Source organism: Gracilinanus agilis, chromosome 3 (genome assembly GCF_016433145.1).
Source record: "Gracilinanus agilis isolate LMUSP501 chromosome 3, AgileGrace, whole genome shotgun sequence".
NCBI classification, from domain to species: domain Eukaryota; kingdom Metazoa; phylum Chordata; class Mammalia; order Didelphimorphia; family Didelphidae; genus Gracilinanus; species Gracilinanus agilis.
The window spans coordinates 112,938,883-112,952,242 of record NC_058132.1 but is presented as its reverse complement, the minus strand read 5'-3'; the positions used below and the strand labels follow the sequence as shown (position 1 = coordinate 112,952,242).

The window sequence follows — 13,360 nt, the reverse complement described above, 5'->3', positions numbered from 1 at the left end:
AGACAACCCTAACTTAGAAAATAAGTTTGTTTTTTACATCAAAGAACAGCAAAACTCTCACTTTTCTGCCCAGGCCCCCAGCCACTTCTGGAGACTCTGCCTCTCTTAATGCAGTATAACTGCATTCACTGTTAGGATTTCTTGAGAGACGTGGTGGTAAAAATCTTGTTCAGTGACCCCATGATTCTTATTATCCAATGAAGTAAAAAGCTAGAATGCATGACTTCCCATGGTGTTAGCCCTGTCTTGAAGCATATCCTCTCTATCCTAGTTAGTAGAGTTAATACTGTGCTTATTATATAAATTCCCATAACATTGTAGACTTTCCCAAATTTGACTCTTAAACACTCAAAAGTTCTGCCAATCTTATATACAAAATATAAACTGAATTGGTATAAACTGCCTTATCATCAGACTATGATATGTAAGTTGAACTGCCATTTCATATAACTGTTCCAATAGTACATATATCTTGAATAGACACTGGGAATGAGCTGGGACCTGGTCCAAAGACTGAACCAGAAAACAAGGTAGTTTTAAGTAACTTAGGGAAATGACATGTTCAATGACCCTGCCTCCTTGAAATAAAGGCTTGCCTTTTTAAAAATCAGTGTTCTCATTATGCTATATGGCTGTGAATCATGGAATTCTATGCAGTGTCTGAAGAATTAATGTTGAATGTCATAGAAATGGCAAGGGGGCCACAGTTTTCCTCACTTGCAAAGGGAATGGATTAAGGAAAATTATCTAAGGTCCCTTAAATTTGTAAATTTAAGATCCTATGGTCTTATGCAGTAGTCTTAATGTGTTATGAGCATGGGAGTAACAATTGTGGTGGAGAAATTACATAGAGGATGCCATCAAAAAGATGTATAAGTAGAAAGGGATGTGGGCTAGTCATGTAATAATAGATTACAGATGAATAGCTCTCATGCTATATCTATGCAATGTCAAGACATCTAGAGGAAGACCCCTCCAACTACTTGGGTGGAGATCAGACATAATTTCAAGTATCCATTGAAGTAAGTTTTCAGGAATTATATAAACACAACTATAAAACACTTTCCAAACAATTAAAACTAGATCTAAACAATTGGAAAAACATTGATTGCTCATGGGTAGGATGAGCTAACATAATAAAAATGACCATTCTACCCAAATTAATTTATCTATTTAGTGCCATACCTATCAAACTGCCAAAAAACTATAACAAAGTTCATTTGGAAGAACAAAAGATCAAGAATATCAAGGGAAATAATGAAAAAAAAACATGAAGAAAGGTGGCCTAGCAGTACCAGATATTAAACTATACTATAAAGCAGCAGCCATCAAAACAATATGGTACTGGCTGAGAGACAGAGGGGAGGATCAGTGGAATAGACTTGGGGTAAGTGACGTCAGCAAGATAGTGTATGATAAACCCAAAGAGCCCAACTTTTGGGAGAAAAATCCACTATTTGACAAAAACTGCTGGGAAAATTTCCCAACAGTTTTAAGTTCATATATAGACTATTCCAAGAGTAATTATACCTACATATTCAAGCTGAATATTAGCACTTGACAGAAATGTCGCTTTTACTATATCTTTCTTGGCCATAGTATATGTACCCATGAATATTCCAATGGTCACTTTTAAAAGAAAGAAATAACCAAAAAGATTTTCAATAAAATTCCTTTTCTTTGGATCCCCTTAATCTAATATTTCCAGGATCTAGTTGAGTTTCCAGGATATAACTATTTTCCAGGAGCCAGCAACCTACATAGCTGCCAGTATGGAGCCTTCTTATATCACTTTAAAGTGGTACAAGTAATCTGTTGTTGAAGGATAACTTGGTCATACTGTAGAACTAGAAAAATACACAGTTACTGTAATATTAGTAACCCAGATCCTTCTACTCCTTCGAGGACTATATATCTATAAGTTGGTTTTGTAGAGCACTGTATAGAAAACTCAGTGCAACGGCTCATAGTGACACTTGATTTGAAATAAAGACATTCTCTCCTAACAAAAACAATGGACACTTTCCACTCAATAATTTACAAATTTGCTCATATTTCAGACCAAGAACCAGACTGTGTAAGAAAAAAAATTTGATGGGTTCTTTAAAAATGTAAACTTTTAAAAAGAGTCAGAGCTGTTAAGAAAAATACCTTAAATTTAAAAAAATTATAGCAGGTGGCAGCACCTGTGCCAGACTAATTCCAGTCAAAACAACTTCACAATCTCCTTCACAGAAGACTGTGCATGACAGGAAGGGCGGGAAGTATACTAAGCATATAAGGGAAAAGGGTAATTTGTACCAGGGGACACAGAAAGCTTTCTCAGTGTGTAGCAACTGTGGGCAATCTTCCATTATCACAGCCCCTTAAAAAAATTTAACAACTTTGCAAGTCCAAAGTCACATTCTAGGATACCAGATATGCACAGCTGTATGCGTGTAACTTCTGATCCAAAGTCACATTCCAGGTGCTTTATGTAGGGTGGGGTTGTAATGAAGCTAAATTAATTACATTTTTTTCTCTCTCCTGTTGACCTATCTTTTTTCTCTCATTCTCATGTCTTCCACTGATTTTAACAAGCTCATCTTACCACCATGGATTAAGGATCTTCTAAAGGTATATTCAAAAAAAATTTTTCTTGGCATCTTCTCTTATTAGCTTCTAGTTTTGCAAATCAAATACAAAGAAATAATAATCCTTAACATATAAGAATTATATTTTCATTAACCTTTAAACTAATATCGTGTTCTAGATTTCCATTCATAATTACCCCTAGTCATCTTTTATTAACTTACTTTTAAGCAGTAAGATATGCAGTTATCTTCATAGTGTTTGCAACATCTATGTCTTGGTCCATGCTTGCATCTAAAATTGAACCCCAAAATAAAAACTAATTAGTTAAAGATTTCAAGACCACAGGATCACTGAGTCAAAGCTAGAATGGACTCCTGAAGTCTAATCCTTTTATTTGACAAATGAATAACTGGAGGCTTATAATGGTTGAGAGACTTGCCCAAGGTCAAAAGGCAGTTAAGTAGCATACCCAAGATTTGAACCTAGTTCATGTGATTTTAAAGACAGTGCTCTTTCCACTCAGCTACACTGATTTCCAATGCCACTATTCAAATTTATTAAACAAAATAAGTAAAATCTTTCCACAAATCCATTTGTAAAATACACATATAAAAATGAGTTAATTAAAAGTTTTTTTTTAAATCAGCTTAGTGCAGGATAAAATTAAAAAGACAGTTAACTACAAAAACTGAAATCCTTTTGTGTTTATTGTACATTTTCTTGAAATTCTCTTCAATAAACTTTTATTCAAATTAAAATGTGCAGATTCCTTGATGGGAGAAACTTATCTTTCATATTTCTCTCTCTAGCACTTTGGAGCTTCTGAATGTTTACTGAATTCAGAATCATTCCAGTACATTTCATCATTTTGGTAATAATAAATTATAATGGGGAAGAAGTATTTCAGTGTTTATCTGTTTCATGTTATCTGCTTCATCTTCCAAAAATTAGTGATAAGTAGATATTTTGTTTGATTTGTATAACCAAAACACATACATTTTTACTATCAAGTCAGGACCATCCAAAAGTGTTTTATTATGTACTTTCTTAAGTTTGATCTATGCTTTAGCACTCTGACTCTAAGTATGTAAAATCTCTGGAGTACAAGTACAGAACCAAATTAAAATGCAATTAGAAAATGTAAAACAACATAAATGAAAAGACAATACAATGTAAATAATGTTATTTTATGGGTTTTTAAGTCAATAAAGCCTCTGCCTTTACTATTTAGGTATGATATCGTAAGTGTTGTTTTTCTAAGAGGGAACCTTGCTTTTCTCTGTGTATGTTATGACTACAGTCTAGCTATGGGAAGAAATATCAGCTTTTTTTTTTTTCAGGAGTAAAATAGCACAATCTCCAAAGTATCAAAATTGTGGATGGCTCAAGAAGTAATGAAGAAATGCATGGGGTAAGCAATTAGACTGCAGCATAATAACACTAATAAAAAATTGTGAAATAATTCACAAAAGAATATGTATTTATACCTATAAATATATCTCTCTGCCTCTGTCTCTAATTCAAAAAATGTAGACTTGAAAAAAATAGGTGGCCTGATCATAAGGGAAAAGAGATGCAAAATTAAGAGTCCTCCAATGGTATCCATGAAATGTCAAAAGCTGAAGAAGGGCCTCTAGAAAGTTGGTTAGCTCCTCTGTGGAAGATCAATAGGAGAATAGGCAAAAGTTGCATAACATAATGGATGGATGGATTATCATCTGAAAAAATGGAGAGAGAACCTACATCAATGAGATCATGGATACACTGAGGTGGACAACTTCAGAAGGGGAGGGAGGGAAGGAAGGAAGAAAGGAAGGAAGGTAACAGCTTGAGAAGGACCAGAATGATTCTGATTTTTAATGCTTTAATTAAATGTTTGCTCATCTTGGTAGGAAAAAGTAGAAAATATTGTTTATTCATTTCACAATATGTCTATATTTTTATTATTTGGAGTATACAGAAGGAAAGTAGACTGTGGTTTTGTCTTTTTGGTTTTAAACCTTTAAAAATATATATGCCAAAATCATAGTAAAATAATTTTATACAGATTCTACAAATCATACTGCCAAGTATTTGTGGCTTAATATGAAGTAAATTATATAATTTACATACTGTGCCAAATATTTTGGAAGTTTTGAATCATGTATTGTAAAGTATACTGAGCATAAATCATCCATCAGTTCAGTTCATGTAGAAAAAATCATAATGAAAATGTGCTCAGGTTACAGGCATTTATATTTAATTACATTTGAAAGGAAACATATGGAAGAGAAAGTTGATATAGTATTAGGATTAAACATTCAATATTTTTGTAAATACAAGAATATATCATTTGGGAATTCTAAAGGAGGCTGGTTATCTATGGTTCATTTTTCAAACTATTTTCAAACCATTTAAACCATTCACTTTCCAGTGTTTAATAAAATTATGCTGGAGGAACTACTGTTCAAATCTTACTTTAATTATCCAATATGTTAGTTGCAGGGAGTATTTAATCACAGTAGACCCAAAGAATTTAAATTCTGTGTGTGTGTGTGTGTGTGTGTGTGTGTGTGTGTGTGTGTGTGTGTGTGTTGGGGGGCAGGGGCAATGGTTCATATTCCCAAAGAAGACCGTTAAAATCTCTTTTAGATTTACTTAGTTGGCAGCATTGCAGCATATTAACCCCTTCCTATTTATGAAGATAATTTCTGAGGAAATTCTCTGGTCCTATTTGTAAACTGATTCAGAAAGCCCTTTTATTAGTTTAGGCTAACAAGTTACTTACACAATGCCATTCCTTGAGAAGTGGGGTGGGATAAAGGCAATAGCTCACATTCAAAACACTTAGGTCATCAGCATGATATGAAAGATTTGGTCATGTAAAATTATGGAAAGATTAGGGTAGGAGGCAACACAAGAAAAGAACTAAGGAAAGAGACCTCCCATAACTACAAGGTGGCATTCTCAAAGACTCTTCTTCAGAATTCCTTTGGAGCTCTCAGATTCTCCTAGCCAGCAATAATTTAAGTCTGCTATTAACTTGTTAACTAGCTGTACCGCCTGGTCATTTAACCATTCCTTATAGTCATATTAAAGGTGCTGAACCAGGATTTGGAATGCCTCCCTTTCTCATGGTTTCCCTAGCATTCATTGTTCTTATACTGTCATCCCTCATTGACTTTTTTGTTTTTCCTTGTTTTAGAATAATTTTTTCCACTTTCTGATTGTGTCTGACATTACTCTAAAGCATGGGTGTTTCATTCTATTCCTTTATTCCATATTCCTTAAGTATAAGTGACTACCTCTTCAGATCTATTTCCTTTGATTGGTCGCTTTGGTTACCCATATATTTTGGTAGCTTTGTGTTTTCTTTCTCACCGACTACCTCTCTTCTCACTTTCTCATCATAGATTACTTTGCTAAGATGAGGTCCTTCTTGTTGAGTGTTCAAAGGGCTCTCCTTCTACACTGACAGACCTCATTTCCCATGAATAAATAATTTTCATCTATGCCAGACATTATAAATATTTTTGTCATATAATTTTCTTCTTATAAGTTTCTATGCATTTAGAGTGATGCATACATAATTATTACTTGAATGGAAAACAAAAATAATCCAGCATTGATCTTATTAACATATAAGACAAAGTGACAATATATACTAGGTTATTAGGATAAAGAGTCAAATCATTTTTAAAAGAACTCACACTGAATCCACAAGTTTCCTGGCTAGAGTAATTATGCTCATTCTTCTGGATTTCTCCTCATGCTTCTCCCTCCTTTGTTCCACTTTTGCATATGCTGCCTCTGGTGAATATGAATGTGTGGGAATTTCTTCCTTCCCCACAATGAATCTAAAGAAAAAGACACAACATGTGGCATTTCTCACTTTTCAAAAAGGTATGGGAATTTTACTTAGATGCAAATAAATTTCAGACAAACCTCTTGCCATTTAAAATGGTATTTTCATGATTTATACATTTGATTTTTTTATACAAATGTGAGTATTCAAGAAAAAAGACACAGACAATAAAGTGTAATACACAGGGCACTGAATTTATAAGCAGAAAAATCTGAGCTAGAATTCCAACTTTGCCACAAAGCAGATAGGTGATGTCATGTATTCAATTTTTTCATGAGGCTCCAATCCCAACTTTTACAGTCTATCTCACAAGGTGCTTCCAAAAAAATCAAAGAAATAAGGTCCATTCAAGCATTTTATAACCTTAAAAGGAAATATAAATCTGAGTTATTAGCTTTCAATATTTTATTCTGAAAATGAAAAAAATGTCAATTATAATTTAACAGAAACAGACATTTTTTATTCAATTAAGGAAACCTTTGTTAAGAACAGATTAGTGTCTAACAGAGGCAACATGCAAACACATTCATATATGTAGGACATATATAGAAAGTTATAATTTATAATAAGTATGCATGGAGGATTCTGAGACAAAATATTATGTGAGGTATGGGATAGAAGAAATCATTATTTATGAAATTACTTTACATTTAAGTAATCAACCTTAAAAAGTTACTAGACATCTTAAGGTACTCTTAGCATAAGCAGGTGTATTAACTCTGTTCTACTTGTCAGTTGTAGTAATTATCTTTTTCCTGAATTCTGCTTAGTTATATTTGGATAGGTTCCTTATTTCCTGCCTTAAATTACTATATAATATTCCTCTGAGTTCTAAAGCAGCTGCAGAGCAGCAGTGGGTTATATGTACCTGCTAATAGAAAAGAAAAACTAACATACAACAGGAATTTTTAGAAGGAACAAAAAGCTAGCACCTCTATTCCATACAATTTTATGTAAACATCCTTTCTGTTTTCAACTCCTTTCAACTGATTGTGTGGAGGAGGGGAGCCCTCAGAGGAGATACAGTGATCCCTCACCTATTACTTAGAGATGCACTTAATAGGTGAAAATCCAGGAAGTAGCAAGAGAGCAAACAGACTGATGTTACAGTTACTGAGCCAATCAGTGCCCGGGATAGAGAACACAGGTTGGTCATCTTTCAGCCAATAGTGTTCTGTGTACAATCTCACATTGGCAAACCTGTGCAAGCAGTAATGGCATACTGCATTTCTATTGTCTATAGTACGGTATATATTCATCCGCAGAATTCAGGGATATAGCCAAAACTCCACAATATAGAAGTAGATTTTTTTTTTTAAACCTGAGATACAATGAAGCCTGGATAAGTGAATCGCAATATGGCCAGTGATGACTGTATTCCTCATACTACTTCAAACTTCTCCTACACTTTAAGAAATGCAGTAATCATTCAACACTAAGATGCTCATCAAAAAGCTGGCTGTGAACATTCAGAAAGGAAAAATCATGATGTCTAAGAGTCAGCATGGGCTCATTCAGAAGAGGTGGCAAACCAGCCTGATTTTAAAATAGCTACTAGATCAAAATATTGTAAAGCTATTATGTTTCATCAAAAACATTTACCAACATATTGCTTAACATCCTTATGGGCAAGATAGAGAAATGGTCTAAAGTCAGAAGGGGTTGAATGATGAGATTTACAAAGTTGTTACTGATGTATTGATATCAACTCTGGAGAATGGAATCTGTCCAATTCAGGCTTAACCCTACACCTTACCCTTTTATCTCCCTCCCTCCTTCTTCCCCCCAATCCCCCCCCCCCATCTTCAGTACTTGGTCCTATATTTAACAAATTTGCGAAGTTTGCAGATAGAATAGAATCTTGAAAGATCCTGATGAGTCAGAATTAAGTAGGATTTATGGGGGTGATGGCAGTGACAGGAGCAAGAAATGGGAATCTTACTCAATAAACATTTATTAAGTGCCTAACATGTGCCAGGCATGAGCTTGATGTTACAGACACACAAACAAAAGAGCTGATGCTCTCAAGAAGTTCATAGTCTAATGGGAAGACAAGCAAATAACTTTGTATAAACAAGCTATATATCGAATAAATTGAAGAGAATCAATAGAGTGGAGGCATTAGAATTAATGTCTTCAAGTCTTTGAAAGACAATCATGCAGAGTAGGTTCTATCTGGTCCTATAGAACAGTGGTTCCCAAACATTTTTGGCCTACCACCCCCTTTCCAGAAAAAAATATTACTTAGCCCCCTGGAAATTAATTTTTAAAAAATTTTAATAGCAATTAATAGGAAAGATAAATGCATCTGTGGCCATTACCGCCTCCCTGAATTGCTGCAACACCCACCAAGGGGCAGTAGCGTCCACTTTGGGAATCACTGCTATAGAGCAAAATGGGGAGTGAGGGAGATGGGGTTTGCAGAAAGGCAGAGACTGGGCTCTCAATGTAGGGAAGCTTTAAAAGGAAAACAAAAGAGAACAATTGACACTGCCCAAAGTAGAATGGGATATTTCTGAAGATGGACGAGTCCCCATTACTTGGAGCACTTTAAGTAATGGTTGATAAATTATCAAGTTTTAGGCATGCTACAGGAGATATGACTAGATATTTTTTATTTTCATTTCGTATCTAGCTATACTACTTTGGGATTTCTCTAACTTTTTCTACCATGCTCTAGCAAGCTCATTATAGGGAAAGCCTTGTCATCTTGCCAGACCCCCATCAGCCTTGGTATTCTAACTCATCACCACCCTGTGTCCCTCTGACTGGAGGGTGGAGACACTGAAGGAGGCAGTCAAGTGCAAAATATTTCTTCATTTTACACCTGGTTGTTCTATTTGGGGACTTTTCTAACTTTTCTGCTATGTCTGACCACCTCCCCTCCCAACTTTTCTCCTTTCTTTTGTGTGTTATCTTCCTCGTTGTCTTTCTTTTTTGTATTTCTATCTCTAGTGCTAACTGTCAAGGACATATAATAAATGCTTTCTGGAACCACATAATTCAATTTGAAGGAACCTTAAAATGAGTCAGTAGTCAATAAACAGTAAATGCCTATTCTGTGCAAGGCATTTTTTCCTTAGGTGCTATGAATCCAAAGATAAAGTTAAAAATGCCCCCTACTTTCAATTTACTGAACAAATGTAGCATGCAACTATGAAAATCTGAGGAGGGAATAGAACAGAACAACAAGGTATATCTCCTAGAAGGTTTCATATAAGCTGAGCCCTGAAAGAAGTCAGAGCTTCTCAAAGACAGTGGTGAGCAGAGGGTGCAGGCTGTACACACTAGAGCTAAGGAGCCCCTTCTTGTTGTGTTTCTTGGCAAAGTGCATGTTTCTCAGAAACTTGGGGTCAACCTCTTTCAAAGACTCATATCTCTGTGACCTAGGTTTCTTGATGACATTTCTGTGCCATTTTCATGATTGGTTGTGGATGGTGTGGTTCTTAAACTTAGCCATCTTTACACTGACGCCTGTACTAACAAGCACTCCACAGACTGGAAGAGTGAGGAGAGAAAGAGAAAAGAAATACGGAGTGGTGTGGGAAATAAGCGCTGTGTTGGAGGGCATTAAATGTTATTTAGATAGTACTTTTATCACAATTCTAACTTTTAATGTTATTTATCACTGTATTAAACTATCTCATGTAATATATAATGAAAGTTATAAGCTATGAAACAATCTCATAAAATATTTCTTCTACTTTGATCTCTTAATAATTACTATTATTAAATCAGCTTCAAAATGAAAGCTTAGAAAGAGGATCCCCATCCTCTTCCTTTTGGATAATGGGAAATAGGATACTCAAATTCTTTAATGGATCTGTGATCTCACTAATGCAGACAGACATCATCTCCCCAATAATGCAGATTACAATCTATCATGTATTCCCAGTCTATGTAGTCCTTATTGATGTCTCCAAAATTTTGTCAAAAGGGGTTCATCTAACAGACTGATGCTGTGAAAACTGTACCACTTGGAATAAGGAGAATACAAAGATCAGTACACTCAACATCTGAAAAGCATAAAAGGTATACACATGACATAACTTCTTTCTGTATGTTTGGAATATAATATATATTTAAGTTAATGGTAAAGCTGTGCATCCAGAGTATATTATTTTTGACACAGATGGTGAAAGTGAATACAGATATTCCTTTCATATCATGTCTTTCTCCATCATGGTTTCAAAACATCACAGGTTGCCAAAAGAAATTAAATGAAAATTTGGGGAAGTTTTGCAGAAGCCATAGACAACATGCAAAGGCCAGAGTAGTATTTTATGATTTTAATGTTTTGTATGAAATTTGTGTTTATATTTCTATTTTGATGCTTTGTTGTTAATTTTGATATTGCATATGTTTGATTTGTAATTTGAACTTTGTAACTGTTCATTGTATAATTTTCCTTTTTTCTTTCCTTGATTAAATCCCTAGATTAAGGTAGTATTAGATAGGATAAAATAGATGAGTGTAGATTTTTTGTTATTTTGAGTAAGAATTTTAGTTTAAGGGAAATATAAGTTTGTTAGTGCACAAATACCAAATATTGTTTACAACGCTATTTTAGCTTTGTGCAAAGGGGGGGGGAACTGTTATAGGGAAATCAGGGAAAGCAGGAAGTACCAGGCAGAGGCAGAGGGAGAAGCCCTTAGGACTAGCAGGAGAATCAAATAATATAATGTAAAAATCTATAATGGCAAAAGTGCTAAAATATGCTATTATTATTATTTATGCTTATTATTTCATAATTTATATTTATTTTATAAAATATTGCCTCTCTGAAAATGCAAATTAGAATCAGAAGCATTTGATGTGAACCAAAAGGGGCTCACCTTGATGAGAGTCTATAGCAAGAGGACTCACATCTCTTAGAAATCTAGAGCAGATTCATTAGAAGTCCTAGGTCTCATTCCACTACAATTAGGGTCTATAAATTCAAAGACCAGGAATTAAGGGCTTGCTCCACACATAGGAGGATATTTTCTAGGTGTGCCCTATGCCCTGACAAGAGTTGACACTATACTGGTAAGTCATAGTGATTAGGGTTAGTTCAGTATAGAGTTAAGAACCTAAATACCAAGTATTTATTGAACCAAACCATTAGACAAAACTGTCACTTCCATCTCCTGACAACATGCCATAGGCCCTTGATATCTGAACCAAACTAATGCCTTCTCTCTCAAACTGATGTGGTGATAAGTAACTACAGGAAGATGGACACATAATCAACTGAATCTTCCACCATCCTGTCTGTAACTTTCAAACTCCCACCTCTTGCTCCCATTTCTTAGCTCTGTGGGACATATATGCCACCTAATGAAATAAAAAACATTTTTATCTCAGCTACCTTTTTCCATATTCTCATCACTATCTTAGGCCTCCTCTTCTACAGACATACATACTTAGAAATCAATGAGTCCAACTCATTCTTTGAACAAGTTGGAGGAAACAGGACCAAGTGAGGTGATTTGCCCAAGGTCTCACATCCACAGTAAGTGGTAAAGCCAGGATATCAACCTAGGTCCTCTATCTAACTCTAAATCCAGTGTTATGTCCACTTTCACATTGCCCCCAACTTATCCTCTTTTGTCTTTTCTGAGCCTTGTGAAATCTTTTTCATTTCATTTTATACTTTTTTCAACTTGGGTACTCACAGAAACCTAGCTCCCTCTGTAAGTTATAGGTCCCTAGTACCAATAGAGGTAGTATTCCTTCTTTCATATCCCTAACATTTTACACTAGAAAGAATAGGCAGGGGGCAGCTGGATAGCTCAGTGGATTGAGAGCAAGGCCTAGAGATGGGAGGTCCTAGGTTCAAATCTGGCCTCAGACACTTCTCAGCTATATGACCCGGGGCAAATCACTTAACCCCCATTGCCTAGACCTTACTGCTCTTCTGCCTTGGAACCAATACATAGTATTGATTCCAAGATGTAATGTAAGAGTTTAAAAAAAAGAAGAAAGAAAGAATAGGCATACTGCCACTTCAAAATCATCCCTTTAGTGCCATTATGTTAATTTTCTTTCAGGTTCACTTCATCTGTCTATTCTCAAATAGTTTCAGGCACTTACAAGTAATATCTCTTCCTTTCTTTTTTTCCTTTTATTTTTTTTAGAACCCTTACCTTTTGTCTTAAAATCAATGCTGTTATACTGGCCAAGGCAGAAGAGCAATGGGGATTAAGTGGTCACACAGCTATAATGTATCTGATTTCAGATTTGAGTCCTGGCCGGCTCACAATCCACTAAGCCACTTATCTACACCCCCATACTCTTCACAAGGAATTCAGTACCTGGTTTATAATTTTCTTTTCCATCCCAAATTATGGCCTCATAATTGGGAGACCTCAATATACATGTTAGTTACCCTTTGAACACCCTGGTCTTTCACTTCATTAATCTTCAATTTTTCCTTTTCTTGTTGATCATTCCCTGTTTTCTACAATCATCTCAAAAAACAAACAAACAAAAAAAACCCCTACACCTTCACTAGATCCTACTATCATTGCTGACTTGCACCTTAAGCTGTCCTTTCTTTCTTAAAATACTTGAAAAGTTGTCTGTCCTCATTGCCTCTATTTCTTTTACTCTCACCTTCTTCTAAACACTTTGACCTCATCATTCAACTGAAATTGATCTCTTCAAAGAAACCAGTGATCAATCACCTATGCTGGATCATCACCCAAGTCACATCCTTGTTCACACCCTGTGTGAATCTAACTTAGATCCTCTTTTATTTTTTCTCTACACTCTATTGATGACCCAGTCAGATTCTGTGGGTTAATTATCATCTTTATGCAGATAATTCTCAGACATATATGTGTATGTGAAAAGAGAAAGAGAGAGAGATAGGGGTTGAGAGAGAGAGAGAGAGAGAGAGAGAGAGAGAGAGAGAGAGAGAGAGAAAGAGATAGATAGATAGAGAGAGAGAGAGAGAGA

At 35.2% G+C, this 13,360-nt stretch overlaps 1 protein-coding gene across 2 annotated transcripts in view; it reads right to left on the bottom strand.

Moving 5' to 3' along the window:
* TMEM135 (transmembrane protein 135) overlaps positions 1–13,360 on the bottom strand; it is a 386,383-nt gene that overhangs the window by 29,531 nt on the left and 343,492 nt on the right. For both annotated transcript variants that reach the window (XM_044668213.1, XM_044668214.1), the window contains 2 exons: positions 6,264–6,410; positions 2,796–2,865 (listed from right to left, as the gene is read on the bottom strand). In XM_044668213.1, coding sequence (XP_044524148.1) covers positions 2,796–2,865; positions 6,264–6,410 — 217 coding nt within the window. The remainder of the gene's footprint in view (positions 1–2,795; positions 2,866–6,263; positions 6,411–13,360) is intronic.